This window comes from Hordeum vulgare, chromosome 7H (genome assembly GCF_904849725.1).
Source record: "Hordeum vulgare subsp. vulgare chromosome 7H, MorexV3_pseudomolecules_assembly, whole genome shotgun sequence".
NCBI classification, from domain to species: domain Eukaryota; kingdom Viridiplantae; phylum Streptophyta; class Magnoliopsida; order Poales; family Poaceae; genus Hordeum; species Hordeum vulgare.
In genome coordinates, this window is record NC_058524.1 from 368,860,453 (window position 1) to 368,874,955 (window position 14,503).

Genomic DNA, 14,503 nt, shown 5'->3' on the forward strand with positions numbered 1-14,503 from the left:
TTTTTCTTATTTTTTCCTTCAAGTAATTGTTTTCTTCTTCAACTAAATTTAACCTCTCGACAATAGGGTCGGTTCGAATTTCCGGTTCAACAACCTCCTTGATAAATAAAATCTGTGTCACATTGATCGGCATAATTGTCATAAACAATAAATGAACCAAACAGTTATGAAAAGATAATATATACCACATCTGAATCATAGACAGGACGAGGGTCGACGGGGGCGGATACCAAAACCATCGCACTATATAATAACAAGGAATAGTAAAAGTAAGAAAATTAGACAAGTATCTATCTGAAGTCGGAATTTTTTTATTTCAGAAAGAAGATAAGAACAAGAGGCTCACCACAGTGGTGTCGGCGACGATATCGGCGCGGTCGATCGACGGCGGTGAAGACGGGGCGGGGACGGGGCGTGACGGACCGCTAAATCTAGACAAATCTCGTTGAAAATGGAGCTCGGAGGTCGAGTTTCGAGAGGAGAAAGCTTAACTAGTGTGGCTCGGGCATTTCATCGAACACCTCATGTGCATAGGAGGTGAACTAGAGCACCCAAATGGCCTCCCCTCGCCGGCTTGACAAAAACAGAGCACTGTGGAGTGCTCTGCCGCGGCGGTGGGTATATGTAGGCAAGTTATTTGTCCCGGTTCAAGCCACAAACCGGGACCAATGGTTGTGGGCCAGCAGCGAGGACCATTGGTCCCGGTTCGTGGCTCGAACCGGGACAAATGGTTCCACACGAACCGGGACCAATGCCCACGAGGCTCCGGCCGGCCCCCTGGGCTCACGAACCGGGTCTAATACCCCCCATTGGTCCCGGTTCTTGAAGAACCGGGACTAATAGGCTGGCCAGGGCCGAACGATAGCCCTATTTTCTACTAGTGGGAGTGTTCCCTCTTGATACAAACGTCTATGCATCCAGTCGAGTACATGTACCATGTCGTGTGCCACGACGGGTCACGAACGTCATGAATAACATGACCGTACACCTATCCGCAAACATCCGTGTAACCGCGAGGGTCGGCTCTGATACCAACTTGTAACGCCCCGGACACATCCGCCGACGGCGTTACTCCTGGCGGGATCTAGACTGGTCCCACATATCAATACTAGTCTTTTCTGCGCACTTTGTCCTCACTCATGCGCACCCGTGACCAACTTTCTGGTCTGTCACTCATCCTAAAACTACTTCAAGCCGAACACGCTTAACCTAGGAGTTCTGTTCGAATGGGCTCCCGAAAAAGAAGGAATTCGTTATTGATATGAGTAGTTTACCATCCCTAATATGCTAGGCTATCACATAACATGTTGAATATATACATGCATGCGAGCACCCATAACATGAAGAGTAACGTGTTGGCCATTCGGTGTTGCATGCATGGCTTTCACCAGAACCAGCCATCATCGTGCATGGAAGCCAACGCCACAAGCCAGCCACAAGCCCACAAGAGTTCAACGGTTATTCCTTTGCCTATATGGAAGCCAACATCACAAGCCAGCCACGAGCCCACAAGAGTAAGAGTCCAACGGTTATTGATTTGCCTACATGAACCCTCACATGTGATATTGGAGAAGATATGGCCACGTACGTTTGCTTGGTTTAAAACGTGCCGCATGCAACACACCTTGGATTAGGAAACCTCCACGCGACGTGCAACAGTCCAGATTAAACAAGCACTATTAAATGCAAACCAACCCGTGGTTGGATGGTTAGGAGGACTGTGGTATCCCCTACCCACCAGAGTTCAAGTCTCAGACTTGACGTTGGTGCTTGCATTTTCCTGGATTTATTCCAGGTATTTCGACGAAGTGCTTTCAGTGGGAGGAGACGTTTCCGTCGACAACGAAGGCGTGAGTGGGCAATTTAGATTGCAATTTATCATTATTCTTGTCGGTTCTTCGGTTGTTTGCAGGAACTCGAACCTCGTGTTCAGGTTGATCCTGCCTACGGCAGGGTCGGATCGTCAAAGTCAAAATCCACCAAATCGATAGTTATCCCTACTCTCATCGAAAGATCGGGCAACGCTTACATCACGGTAAATGCAAGTCAACTTCACGTTGACAAACACCTAATGGGTAGCATACCCAATGGATGGAAAACCTCCACCAACCCAGGTCATAGTACACACAATGACCGGGACATCGAAATACCCGACTCGATCGTATTGGGAAATTGTGAGTAGTCATCATGGGTAACGATATTTTCATCAAGTATATTTGATATATAGATTCTGGAGAAACATATAACTGAAAGTCTACAATTGTCAACATACATTTCTCAACTAGATTGTAAAAAAACCTTTCAAGTGATTCAGATACAAAGACCATGGACATGGCAACGTGTGAACAACACCCAGACTGAACTCAAGCATAAGGTATAATCTAGGTAGAAATGATCTTGCTCGATAATGGGAAGGTATTCATAAGCAATACCAACATGAGTTTTCTTCTGGAAATAGAATTGAGAACAACAAGGTGGTGAAACACGGAGCAAGTATTGTAGCACAAGGGTTTCCGCAGATACCCAACTATTCTCCACATGTGGAATCTCTTTCCGATAACTTATATCATTTGGCAATACAAAATCATCTATCTCTGTAGTTGATAGATGTAGTGATCACATATCCATGTGGATCACTAGATTCAAACATATATGACTGATTCCCGATGGAATCTCATTTCTGACTCGAAATGCAAAATGCAATATACATTGTGTAAAAATCACTAAGTCACAATACGACTTATTGTTGGAGGTACATATGGTACAACAAACATAATGAGTTCCTTATGCATAAAGATTACTCCTAAAATGATAATTATCCATATGTGTGTGTCTGCAGACGGCACATGTAATCATCTAAATGACAGAGTTTAAAATGAAGGATTTGGGTAAACCAAAATACCGCTCGTTACTACAACTTGAGCACCTTCATTCATACATTATGATATAATATGTTGTCTATATCCAAAATATATTGGAGAAATTTATTATGGACAAATCTTATCCATCTATAACTCTCATGGTAGTTCATTCTCTAGACGTATAGAAATATCTATTTAGACCGAGAGATCATGGAAATGAGATATTAGGACTCAACGTTCCATAATGCCATTGGATCCACCAAACACAATTGGTTGGGACTCAAGAATGTCTACCGATATGTATAAAGGCATCAAACATCTTGTCCTGATTTTTCAAGTTTCAGATAAATCTGAACACCAATACCATTGGATACATTGATCAGATCCCCGCTATGTCAGATCATAGACAAGCTTAGTGTTCCTACTAGGTGTGATAGCCCTCTCATGAAGAGTCTTCGAAACAGACCTCATGGTTACTTCCACCAACCATTATCTCATCGATAATGTTTCTTGTGTTGCCCGGATGCAAACAGGTTACGCAATAAGCAACATCGCTATATGCATATTTTGCAAACCAAATCATGTGACTGATTTTCTTACAAAGTCTCTATCAACTTTTATATTCCAGAAAATTATTCATGGAATTGGTATGTGACGAGCTTCGAAATTTGCAAGAACAGGGGGTATCTTCCTGAATTATTCTTGTTCAATGCATCATATTATACTTTTTTTCCTTCATGAGTTTACTATATAGGTTCTCATAAAGGTTTTTAACGAGGTAATACCAACACAAGATCATATGTCCTACTTTCTGTTTTCCCCACCGTGATTTTTAGGAAAGCATATACGACATATTTATTGTCCTCTGAACTCTATGGGTTCTCTCGTATTGAGTTAAAAGAGACAATAACCATTATACGTTGCATCATTTTCTCCTTATTTTTTTCACTAGGTTTACAAGAGTTTTAGCAACATATCAGATATTATACTCCTTACATTTTTTCCACAGAGTTTTGGAGGAGCTTTTAAGATGATAATGTCTACGAGGATAGCGTAGATTAGGGGGAGTGTTGAGATTTAATTAACCTATGTGTTAATTACGAAGAATCTTCATTATCCCTAACCGTCATGCACGAGGGACGCTGTTCGCTCGTGTCTCTTTAGACTATCGCGTCTGTTGGATGGATCCCTTCAAGATTATATATATATATATATATATATATATATATATATATATATATATATATATATATATATATATACTTATACTCAATCATTAATAAAGACAATGATTCACTTTACATATTTTGTCTTGTCTCTCGCTTCCATTTCTAAACAATTTATAACATTTCCAATCTTTAAAATCATAAATGTAAGTCTTTTTAAAGATTTCTACAGAAGAAGACCGTAGCGAAATCTTTAAAAAGATCTTCAAAGACATAAATAGTCTTTTTAAAGATTTCTACAGACTTTAGAAGTCCATAGTGAAATCTTTAAAAAAATCTTCAAAGTCATAAATGCAAGTCAGACTACATACCAAGTCCGTAGTAAAATCTTTAAAAAGATCTTATGTAGTCTTAGTGAAATCATAAAAAATCTTATATTTAAGAACAGAATGTTAGCATGAGATGCTACACATATTCGTTTCTTCGCAATGGCAGGTCCCAAAAGAATCCGTTTAATCTCCACGTCACCAGTTATCTTGGCCTTCATTGAAGCTAGGGCGAGCACATCCTACTCTTCTACCTACAACAGCTCCGATACATTAGTGTGGTACAGTTTTGAGACGCAGATTAACCAATACTCACGTCTAGATGTGCTTTAGCAAAATCAAACATATATAGGATAGGACTACAGCACGCCGCAAATGAGAGAATATCAGAATCTTCCACTTGATTTGAGACGCAGATTAACCAATACTCACGTCTAGATGTGCTTTAGCAAAATCAAACATATATAGGATAGGACTACAGCACGCCGCAAATGAGAGAATATCAGAATCTTCCGGGTGAATTAGTAGTGCCATGATACTTTTACCACACGGTGAATTAGTAGTGCCATGATACTTTTACCACACGGTGAAAATAATAAAATGGGACCTACTCAGTTATACCGCTTCAGAGCACAGACAATTCCCTCCATCACTCCATTAAAATGTACATCAGCATCAATACAAGCCCTTTCAGCATCCACCACCAAAGAATATACGGCTTTGGACCACAAGCACATCGTAAACCGTCAAGCGGAGTTAGAGATATTTCAACTTTCCATGTTGCAGGGCTGATTTTTCCTGACATACAGTCATTTCATCTCCCGTCAACCCTGAGCAAGCTTTTGGTGCGCCCAAGGTCACCGCAAAGTAAAGATATATTGTGCACAGGAAGGCAAGCACCACTAGCGTTGTCAAGAGAAAGCGATGACGCTCAACCAGAGCAGACCAACTACCAACGTCATCACGAGATGATTGAGGCTTCTTAGGGGATGACAGAAAGAATGTGTTTTGTGACCTCCTGTGAGGCGATGATAATGAATCAATAACCATGATTGATGAGCGGGCAAATTCGAATCCTGTGCAAAACAAAGAACAAGTTTACCAACAGAAATACATATTTCAAGCTACATAATTCAAAACAGATCACCCCAGGATGAAACAAATACTTTAAATGCTCAAATCCCTCACAATACATACCTTAATGATGTGAAACTTTTATGTAACTCAACAAGAATCAAACTGGCATTTTCATAAAATGGAAAGAGAACATCATATATTTTATAGTTGCAAATACACCTTTGACCGACAGTAATCACACAGAGGTCTAGAAAAGAAAATCTGAAGCAGCAGCAAATAGCAGTGTATCATGTTTAACTCTTCATAAGCATTCTACCTGTATATTCCGTAGTTCACATTTCATGATTTATTACAATACATTCGTATGTTTTGCGAGTAAAACAAATTTATGAAAACCTAGTATTCCAATAGGCAACTTACAGAAAAACAGATATTTCGGTGAAAGGGAGAACAAAAACAAATATATAACCAACAAGAAAGAAAGCAGAACGATGAGTAGGGTTACTCAAAATGAATTTGTAAAGAAAAAACATGAGTTTGTAACAAAATAAGACTAGATGTTCAAGATGCCTGTTCTTTCCACAATTCTACTGTTACTGCCAGGAATTTTCTTGAACAATTGCCGCCTAGTGTACCAGGAATTTCCTTGGTAATGCATACTGAAGGACAAGGACATACCGATACTGTTCTATAAATTCCTGTATAAATTAAACCCTGTAGAAATATCTATGTTACATACATTGAAATACAAGTTAGAAGCTACTGACTGAGTGTTTACAGTTTACATCAGTTGATCACAAAATGCAGACCCAAAACATGTATAAGTATACATTAGAAAATCTCCAGCAACATGCATCAAGTGTGATGTCCCTCCGATTCTTTTTTGTTTGCATATAACTTTTGCTCATTTTTTCCTAATTAGTCTGCGTACTACCTTTTGCCCGCGACTATTTCCATCTCTGCCCCCCACCTGCCGCGTACGCTTTCATTACTTTGGCAGGAGCACCGGCACTTCAACCAATCAGAGCGGCATGCAAACGGGCCCATGGCGCGTGCGTGGGGGAAAGAGAAACATATTGAAGTAGCTACCAATCCGTTGCATGCAGTGATTGAACAAATTGTGCTATCTTCATGCATGCACAAGGGCAAAGTAGTCCAAAAGATACACAAGAAGGACCTCCTTGGTATCTGCGCTTCTACTTATGCGCAGAGAATTGAGGATCGGAGGGAGTATTTTGGTTCATTAAGGGTGTGCTTGTTTCAGTTTCTTCAGCGGTTTCTGTTCCCTAAAAGCTGTAGCCCAAACAATGGGCCATTTTTTAGGCTGGCTCCATGCAGCCCAAAGTCAAGGCCCTCCTGAGAAAGCGTCCAAAAGCCGCAGCCCATATTTCGGGCTTCTTTCAGCCGCAGCTAGCTCCAAATCATCAAAAGACAGGTTTAACCCCCACCCCCCACAGACACATGGAGCCAGCCTACCAACTAAAGATCATTATACGCACCAATTGTCACTCCCTGTAAGCATAGTTTCTTCTTCTCCCCTTCACCTGTCACCGAACGAACGCACAAACCCCACCGTTAGGTTGGTCGTTCCCAATCTCCGCCATCACCTGCCCCAACCTCGTCAACCAGTCGGTGAATCAGAGACTCCGCCGCCACGTCCACTGCCTCTGCCACCGGCCACTCCCCCTCACCGGACCGCCATGACCCATCCCAACCTCGGCCACCGGCCACTTGGATCGCCGTCCGACACCACAGTAACCCGCTGTGCCTCTCCCTCTAAGCTCTCTCTGCTCCCTCTCCCCTCTGCCAGCGTGCGCGCGCTCCGCGTGCGTGCTCTGCATGTGTTACCTGTGTGCATGATCTTCCTAAGGTGATGCGCTCAGCCGGTTGATTGGGCATAACTTCGCTCATGTTTCATCTAGTATTAGGGAATTGCTAACATTTCATTAGACTAGCAAATTGACATTGGTGCTAGTAATTGCTCTATAATTGTAAATTGTACTGGTACTAGTGACTGCTCCATTTACAAAATGATACTGGTACTAATGAGTGCTACTGCTGTTTTGGTACTAATGAGTGCTACGGCAATTTTGGTACTAGTGAGTGCTACTCTATTGTCATCTGTTTATACAAATTTGCAAAATGATAATTGACTATATAGGTGGAAGAGCCCAAAGTGAAAGCTCAGTGGGATCGAGTGTGCTGCTAAGCAAGTACAGCTTGGACATAGGCCAATCAGGTCCTTAACTGCCGTTGGCTTTTAGGGCTTAGCGCAGAGATCAAATCACAGGCCGGAAGAACCTATATAAGAAAACAGTTCAGAAATCGTTGGGATGATATGAAAGCTATATATTCAGCATGGGTATTTTACAAAAAAAAAGGAACTAGAATAGGATGGTGTGAAGCAAACTATTACGGCAGATGATGCTCAATGGGATGCATTGAGTGTGGTTAGTTTATTTTGTACATGAATATCAGTTCTAGAAATGTCATGTTGTATTATGCTACTAACAAGTTTTATTTATTTTTATATGCAGATTTATAAGCCAATTAAAAGGCTGTTTGGTTTGTGACTAAGAGGCTGTTTGGTTTGTGACTAAGATTGCCATAGATTGCCACACCTAACTTTAAGCAAGTTTGACCATAGATTGCCACACCTAACTTTAGGCAAGTTTGACCAACTTAAGAGGGTGTTTGGTTCAAGCCTTACCTTAGGCAAGATGCTTGCCGGCAAGTTTGACCAACTTAAGAGGGTGTTTGGTTCAAGCCTTACCTTAGGCAAGATGCTTTTTGCCACACTAGGGCCCCACAACACATACACTCAAAAAGTGTGGCAAGACTCCATTAGGCTTGCCAACTTGTGGCTCTCATTTTATAGAATTAAACTTAGGAAAACTTGCAAAAAAGTGTGGCAATATGTGGCAACTTGTGGCCAAGAACCAAACAGCCCCTAAGGTTGCCATAGATTGCCCCACCTAAGTTTAGGCAAGTTTGACCAACCTAAAGAGAGTGTTTGGTTCAAGCCTTACCTTAAGCAAGATGCTTGCCGGCAAGTTTGACCAACTTAAGAGGATGTTTGGTTCAAGCCTTACCTTAGGCAAGATGCTTTTTGCCACACTAGGGCCCCACAACACATACACTCAAAAAGTGTGGCAAGACTCCATTAGGCTTGCCAACTTGTGGCTCTCATTTTATAGAATTAAACTTAGGAAAACTTGCAAAAAAGTGTGGCAATATGTGGCAACTTGTGGCCAAGAACCAAACAGCCCCTAAGGTTGCCATAGATTGCCCCACCTAAGTTTAGGCAAGTTTGACCAACCTAAAGAGAGTGTTTGGTTCAAGCCTTACCTTAAGCAAGATGCTTGCCGGCAAGTTTGACCAACTTAAGAGGATGTTTGGTTCAAGCCTTACCTTAGGCAAGATGCTTTTTGCCACACTAGGGCCCCACGACACATACACTCAAAAAGTGTGTCAAAACTCCATTAGGCTTGCCAACTTGTGGCTCTCATTTTATAGAACTAACCTTAGGCAAACTTGCAAAAAAGTGTGGGAATATGTGGCAACTTGTTACCAAGAACCAAACGGCCCCTAAAGCTTTCCGCAAAGGACCTCCACACAGCTTGACGGAGCTTGCAATCATGTTTCACAAGGCAAATGTTGATGGATAGTCATCTGTCATGCCAGGAGTGGGATGATACAGAGGCGGAACAAACTCAAACTCAGGAAGATGTGCATGAGTTGTACGAAGAGAATGATACTACTGCTCCTAGTCCAGTACAACCAAGCCCAGCACAACCAAAGCGAAGCGTCCAACAAATGCAATTCCTTGTAGTCCATCTAAGTTTAAGAAAATAATGTTCCAAAAGACTTCAGGAGGTTTGTTGTCCATGTCATATAGGAAGACCGTGCGGGGAAAACTACTAAGACAGTCAACAATGATGATATTCTTGCCATTATGGAAGAGGTTGCCAAGTGTGGAGCATTCGAGACTAGTAATGAGTACAACATGGCTACAAGTTGTTCGCTAAACCATCAAACATAGCTTTTTCTATGCAATGAAGACAAATGAAGAGAGACTGTGGCTCAAGAGACAGTTTGATGAAAGGAAGTAGTGTATCCTGTTGACTGTCATGTATCTTTATGCATTTCCCTGCTTAGTTTCAAACAATTGAGAACTCGATGAACTGTATCTTTTGCCTGCTTAATTGAACAACTGTTGAACTATGTATTTGCTTGCTTAATTGAGCACTTTCCTCAATAATGTCATGTGTTACTGTTTTTTATGTACATAGATGAGTACAACACCTATCAATGATGGTACCATTGTTCAAGTGAGAGTGCAAGTTAAGTGAGGTTGAATCTGACATAAAGAAGATGAAGCTTAAAAAAAGAGGCTTCATCGATACATGTATGTTGCTTTTGTTGTTGCCACGCACAATGAGGAGTATCTAATGAAGAAAGAAAGGACAGAGGTAAGATGCACTAGACAAGAGCGGGTCTATGATTGCTTGGGGTCCTCCAGAGATTGCTACAAGATGTCCCGTATGCACAGACCTTGTTTTGACTTGTTACATGAGACTTTGGTACGTGACTATGGGTTACGAGCAACATGCAACAAGTGTTCTGAGGAGGCTCTAGGGATATTCTCGTGGACTGTTGGTAGCCCACAATCAGTGAGTCAAGTCCAGAACTAATTCGAGAGGTCTACTGAAACAGTTCACAGAAATTCAACCATGTGTTTTAAGTGTTTGATTTTATTTGCTGCAGACATCATTAGATCCATTGACCCCCAATTCAATAATGTGCAGGAGAGACTCAAGACCCTAAGTTCTTTCCTCGCTTCAATGGTTACATTGGTGCCATCGATGGAACACATATCCCTGTCACCAGCTAAAAACATGATTAACCATTTTGGTCGACATGGTTATTCATCACAAAATGTGATGGTTGTATGTGACTTCGACATGAGATACATTTCTGTAGTGGCTGGATGGCCTGGTTCGGCACATGACACAAGGATATTCAAGGACACATTTGACAATCACAAAGAAAGGTCCCCTCATCTTCCGGCAGGTATTTCCTTCAAACAATCATACAAGTCAACTTGACAATGTATTGTGTGTCCTGTTTGACATTAATCTTCATTGTGTAGGAAAATACTATCTCATTGATTCTAGGTAGCCCAATCAGGTTGGTTATCTAGCACCATTCAGAGGAACAAAGTACCATCTACCTGAGTTTCATATGGGCCATGCTGCAAGTGGCTGAGAAGAAATATTCAATTATCTCCATTCATGACTTAGAAATGTCACAGAACAATCTTTTACTGTGTTGAAACAAAAATGGCGCATTCTAAAACACTTGCCTAGCTACCCACCTGGGAAGCAAGCAGGGATTATCATTGCTGGTATAACATTGCAAAACTTCATAAGAGGCAGTGATTTCTATGATTACCACTTTGCTAGATGTGATGATGATGATAACTACTATCCTCCAGGCCATGTGCTCAACACAATTGGAGGAACTATGCAGGAGGTGGAAATACTACCATGGACACAACTCGTAACATGATTGCTGATTCTGTGATAGTGGCAAGAGAGTAGGGATGTATTTCACCAAAACCATGTATTTTGCAACCAAAGGAAGGTTTCATGTTATATATATACGTAATTAATACCATATGTTATGATGGATAAAAAATTATTATCATATGTCTAGTATGTCAAATTCACTGAAACTAGTGTAATTTCAGTTCAAATATGTGAGAGCTAGTCATATGCGACTAAAACAGCGCTTAACCGGGTCATTTACTGTCGAATATAATCAGCACTTAAACCCAATCTACAGAACAACAGAGGGCATTCTGGTCATTTCAGCATGTTTCAGCACCAGCCGCAGCTGCTACAGTATGACTACTAAACGACTGCACCTTAGCTTCAACATTGCAGCTGCAGCTACAGCTGCTCCTTCCGGTCGTAGATGTTTCAGCTGCAGCCACAGAAGTTGCAGACCAAACAAGGACAACCGAAGATTGGCGTCCACAGTTCATACATTTTGTCCACCTGGTTGTAGGAACTGAAAAGCATAGTACACAACAAATCTAGAGTATCTCTATGTTCATCATATTAAAAAAAGCAGGAACTTAAAAGCAAAGTGATGCGCCATCCATGATATGAGCACTTGAAACCGCTCCGTACATTCCAGGAACCTCTCTGGAGCAGCGACAGGGAGGTGATTTTCTTGCGTCCTCTCGCCATGATTGTTGCTATGGGGCCTTGTCCACTATCTGCCGCTTCAGCAGCAGTAGTGGGCGGGGACCTCATAGGTTTGTGTCTGGCGGTGACATAGGATAGGCTTAGTGTGCTTCGAGAGGCGCTGCATCAATGGTAGGTATAGCACCGTGTTGGAATAATCTGCCTCTGCTCTTCCCTCATATCGGCGATGCTCTAATCGGCTGCGCAAGGGAGCTGGTAGCTTGGTCTTCTTGCCAACCTCCGGATCCGATGGGATTTTGTGACCGATGGTCAGCGCTCGGCACTCCCGGGTGGTGTTAGCATCGGCTGCTACATTTTTGTTTATTGTCTTGCAGTGGGGTACGTGTATGGTGGCAGGCAACGGCGTTCCTTTTCTTGGACAGCACCGGAAGAAGTTGGCAGGGCCAGGAGTTGGTCGACATGGGGAAGAACCCTGGCCGACAGGCCACAAAGCCTCGGTCTCATCGCTTGCAGCAGTCTGGTTGATCGGCTCAAAAAGCATCCTTGTATGCAAAGGTGCTCCCTCGGATATTGGTATAGTGGCAGTTCCCCTTTGTCTCCGACGTTGTCTCGGTGGGGGCTGTGGACGATGATTCAGCATGGCACAGGATCCTCTACAGGTGAAATTACAGTTCTACTTGTTGCGGAGTATTTGGTGCAAAATTGCAAGACATGTATGTTGTTCGTGTGGCTGTAATCTCTGTAATCTGTTTGTGTAATGAATTATATGTGGTTACTTGGAAGAAAACAAATCCAAAATAAGAACATTGAGTAATTACTACAGTTGCCATGATTTACATGTTGACTTGTATTGTGGACTTGCAGTCCACAACCACAGGCACCGAAGCATTAAGCACAAAACTGGACTGAACACAGGTAGATAAATCAGATACTACCAAATTAATTCTTTCGTCGCTTAGACTTAATACACAGGCCAGCTTCTGGGCTATTTGTCATCTAATTCTTGTAGACCCTTCTTTCATCTACAGCTACCAATGAAAAAGCGAAAGACTAAATTTGAAATTCAAACACCTATAGCACATTTGTAGTCTTCCTTAATATATATTTTCTGAAGCACTTAACGTAGAACAATTATGGTAATTTTTATTTATCAAAATTTTAAAAATATGTACAAGAGACTAACACAACTAAAGGAAGGAAATGGCCAAAGCTCAGCCAATTCCTGTTTTAGGCAACATACTCCCCAAATGCAAAATCAGCTAAACTGAGAGATGACTTTCTATCCAGCTGTGCAAAATGGGGGTATATTTATCCTTGATTCTGTGGCTCATGATTTGCATTTTTTTCTTGAACATAATCTTCTAGATAGCTGGTGAATCCAAAACATAAATAGGAGTAAATTGGAACACGGACTGTACACACCAAACAGCGATCTAGACTAGGTTTGCTCCAACAAAAGAATTGCGGGGGAGGTTTGCTCCAATTCCAATCGTACAGGACATGATCAAACGATTCTGCAAATAGACAGATCTCATCTGGGGGGGGGGGGGGGGGGGGGGGGGTGCACAGCTCAGATCCGAGTAAAGGGAATGGGGGATGCATAATAAAACAGTACTTGCCTGGTTATGATCTGGGCAGGCGTGCTTCCTCTGCCTGCCCTGCCCGTCCCTCCCCCTCTCTCTCTTTCGCCTCCGAAGGAGATTTCTTGCTCGGCTCGAGAAGCGGAGGCTGTTTGTGGGGAATAAGAGAGAAGGCGAAGATAAAGGAGCAGAAATTTATCGGGTATCCTTCAGTGGACTTTTTGCGATATTGGAGGGGCTGTTATTTATAGCGTGACCGTGAGAAACATTAGGCTGGCCGAGAGTATCATACTCCCTCCGTTCCTAAATACAGTATAAGTCTTTTAAGCGATTTCACTAAGGGTCTACACATGGAACAAAATGATTGAATCTATACTCTAAAGTATGTCTATATACATCAGTATATAGTCCATTAGTAAAATCTCTACAAAGACTTATATTTAGGAACGGAGGGAGTAGGTAGTATCATGCGTGTCAACTAGGCAATTTTGATAAGATGAATAGAATTAAATGAAGAAAGAGATGATTGAGTATCATATCATGATACCGTATCATATTAAATGTTGTGCTACTATGTGTCTTGCATGGCAATAAATGACTATCATATGATACTCCCTCCGTCTCGGTGCATCAGGCATCTTATGAAAATCAAATAGTACTAGTTGCATGCATATTAATTAGACTCAACTATTAATTGAAGGACCAATGCATGCAATTTATGGGTCATGTTTTTTGGATTTGAAGAGGTCTTCTAATTAATAGCATGTTTTTAGTTGTGAAAGGAACAGTGTGATTGGTTTCCTCTACAATTTAATTTCTTCTCATACCCAAGTGCCTAGGTTGCAGTGCACCTTCTAATATGCCTAATGCACCGAGACAAAGGGAGTACTATGCATTACGGATGTGGTATCATAGAGTAGTATCATATGATACTACCCATTACAACCAGCCTTATAATCACTTTGTATGTTCCGTTAGATTTGATATTGATAATTTCCGAAGCGTTTTACCCTCATCTCCATATACATGATGACCCGGGACCGGGAACCATGACCAGGGCCAGCCCTCTAAACATGCGTTGCCTCACCAACCTTCACCCTATCATGGTCAAAAGAGCAACAACGGTCTCCAAACAAATCTACCCGCAACCCCACAAACAAGAAAAGAGCATATGCGGCATCGCCCTCCTCTTGCGACACGGGAGCAAAACCCTACTCGCCGCCGCCACCTACCTCCCCTCCCTTCCCCCGTCTCGCCGCCGCCAGAGGTGCCGCCAGC

At 42.0% G+C, this 14,503-nt stretch overlaps 1 protein-coding gene across 1 annotated transcript; it reads right to left on the reverse strand.

Moving 5' to 3' along the window:
* Positions 1 to 4,853: 4,853 nt before the first annotated feature.
* On the reverse strand, positions 4,854 to 13,450 carry LOC123407185. Its single transcript, XM_045100263.1, has 2 exons — positions 13,265 to 13,450; positions 4,854 to 5,429 (listed from the first exon to the last, which is right to left on the reverse strand). The coding sequence occupies exon 2, from the start codon at positions 5,401 to 5,403 to the stop codon at positions 5,110 to 5,112; it is 294 nt and encodes a 97-aa protein (XP_044956198.1). The 5' UTR covers positions 5,404 to 5,429; positions 13,265 to 13,450; the 3' UTR covers positions 4,854 to 5,109.
* Between the last annotated feature and the right edge of the window lie 1,053 nt (positions 13,451 to 14,503).

Excerpts from the sequence above, each read along its gene's own strand:
- LOC123407185 (XM_045100263.1), bottom strand. The coding sequence starts at position 5,403 with ATGGTTATTGATTCATTATCATCGCCTCACAGGAGGTCACAAAACACA.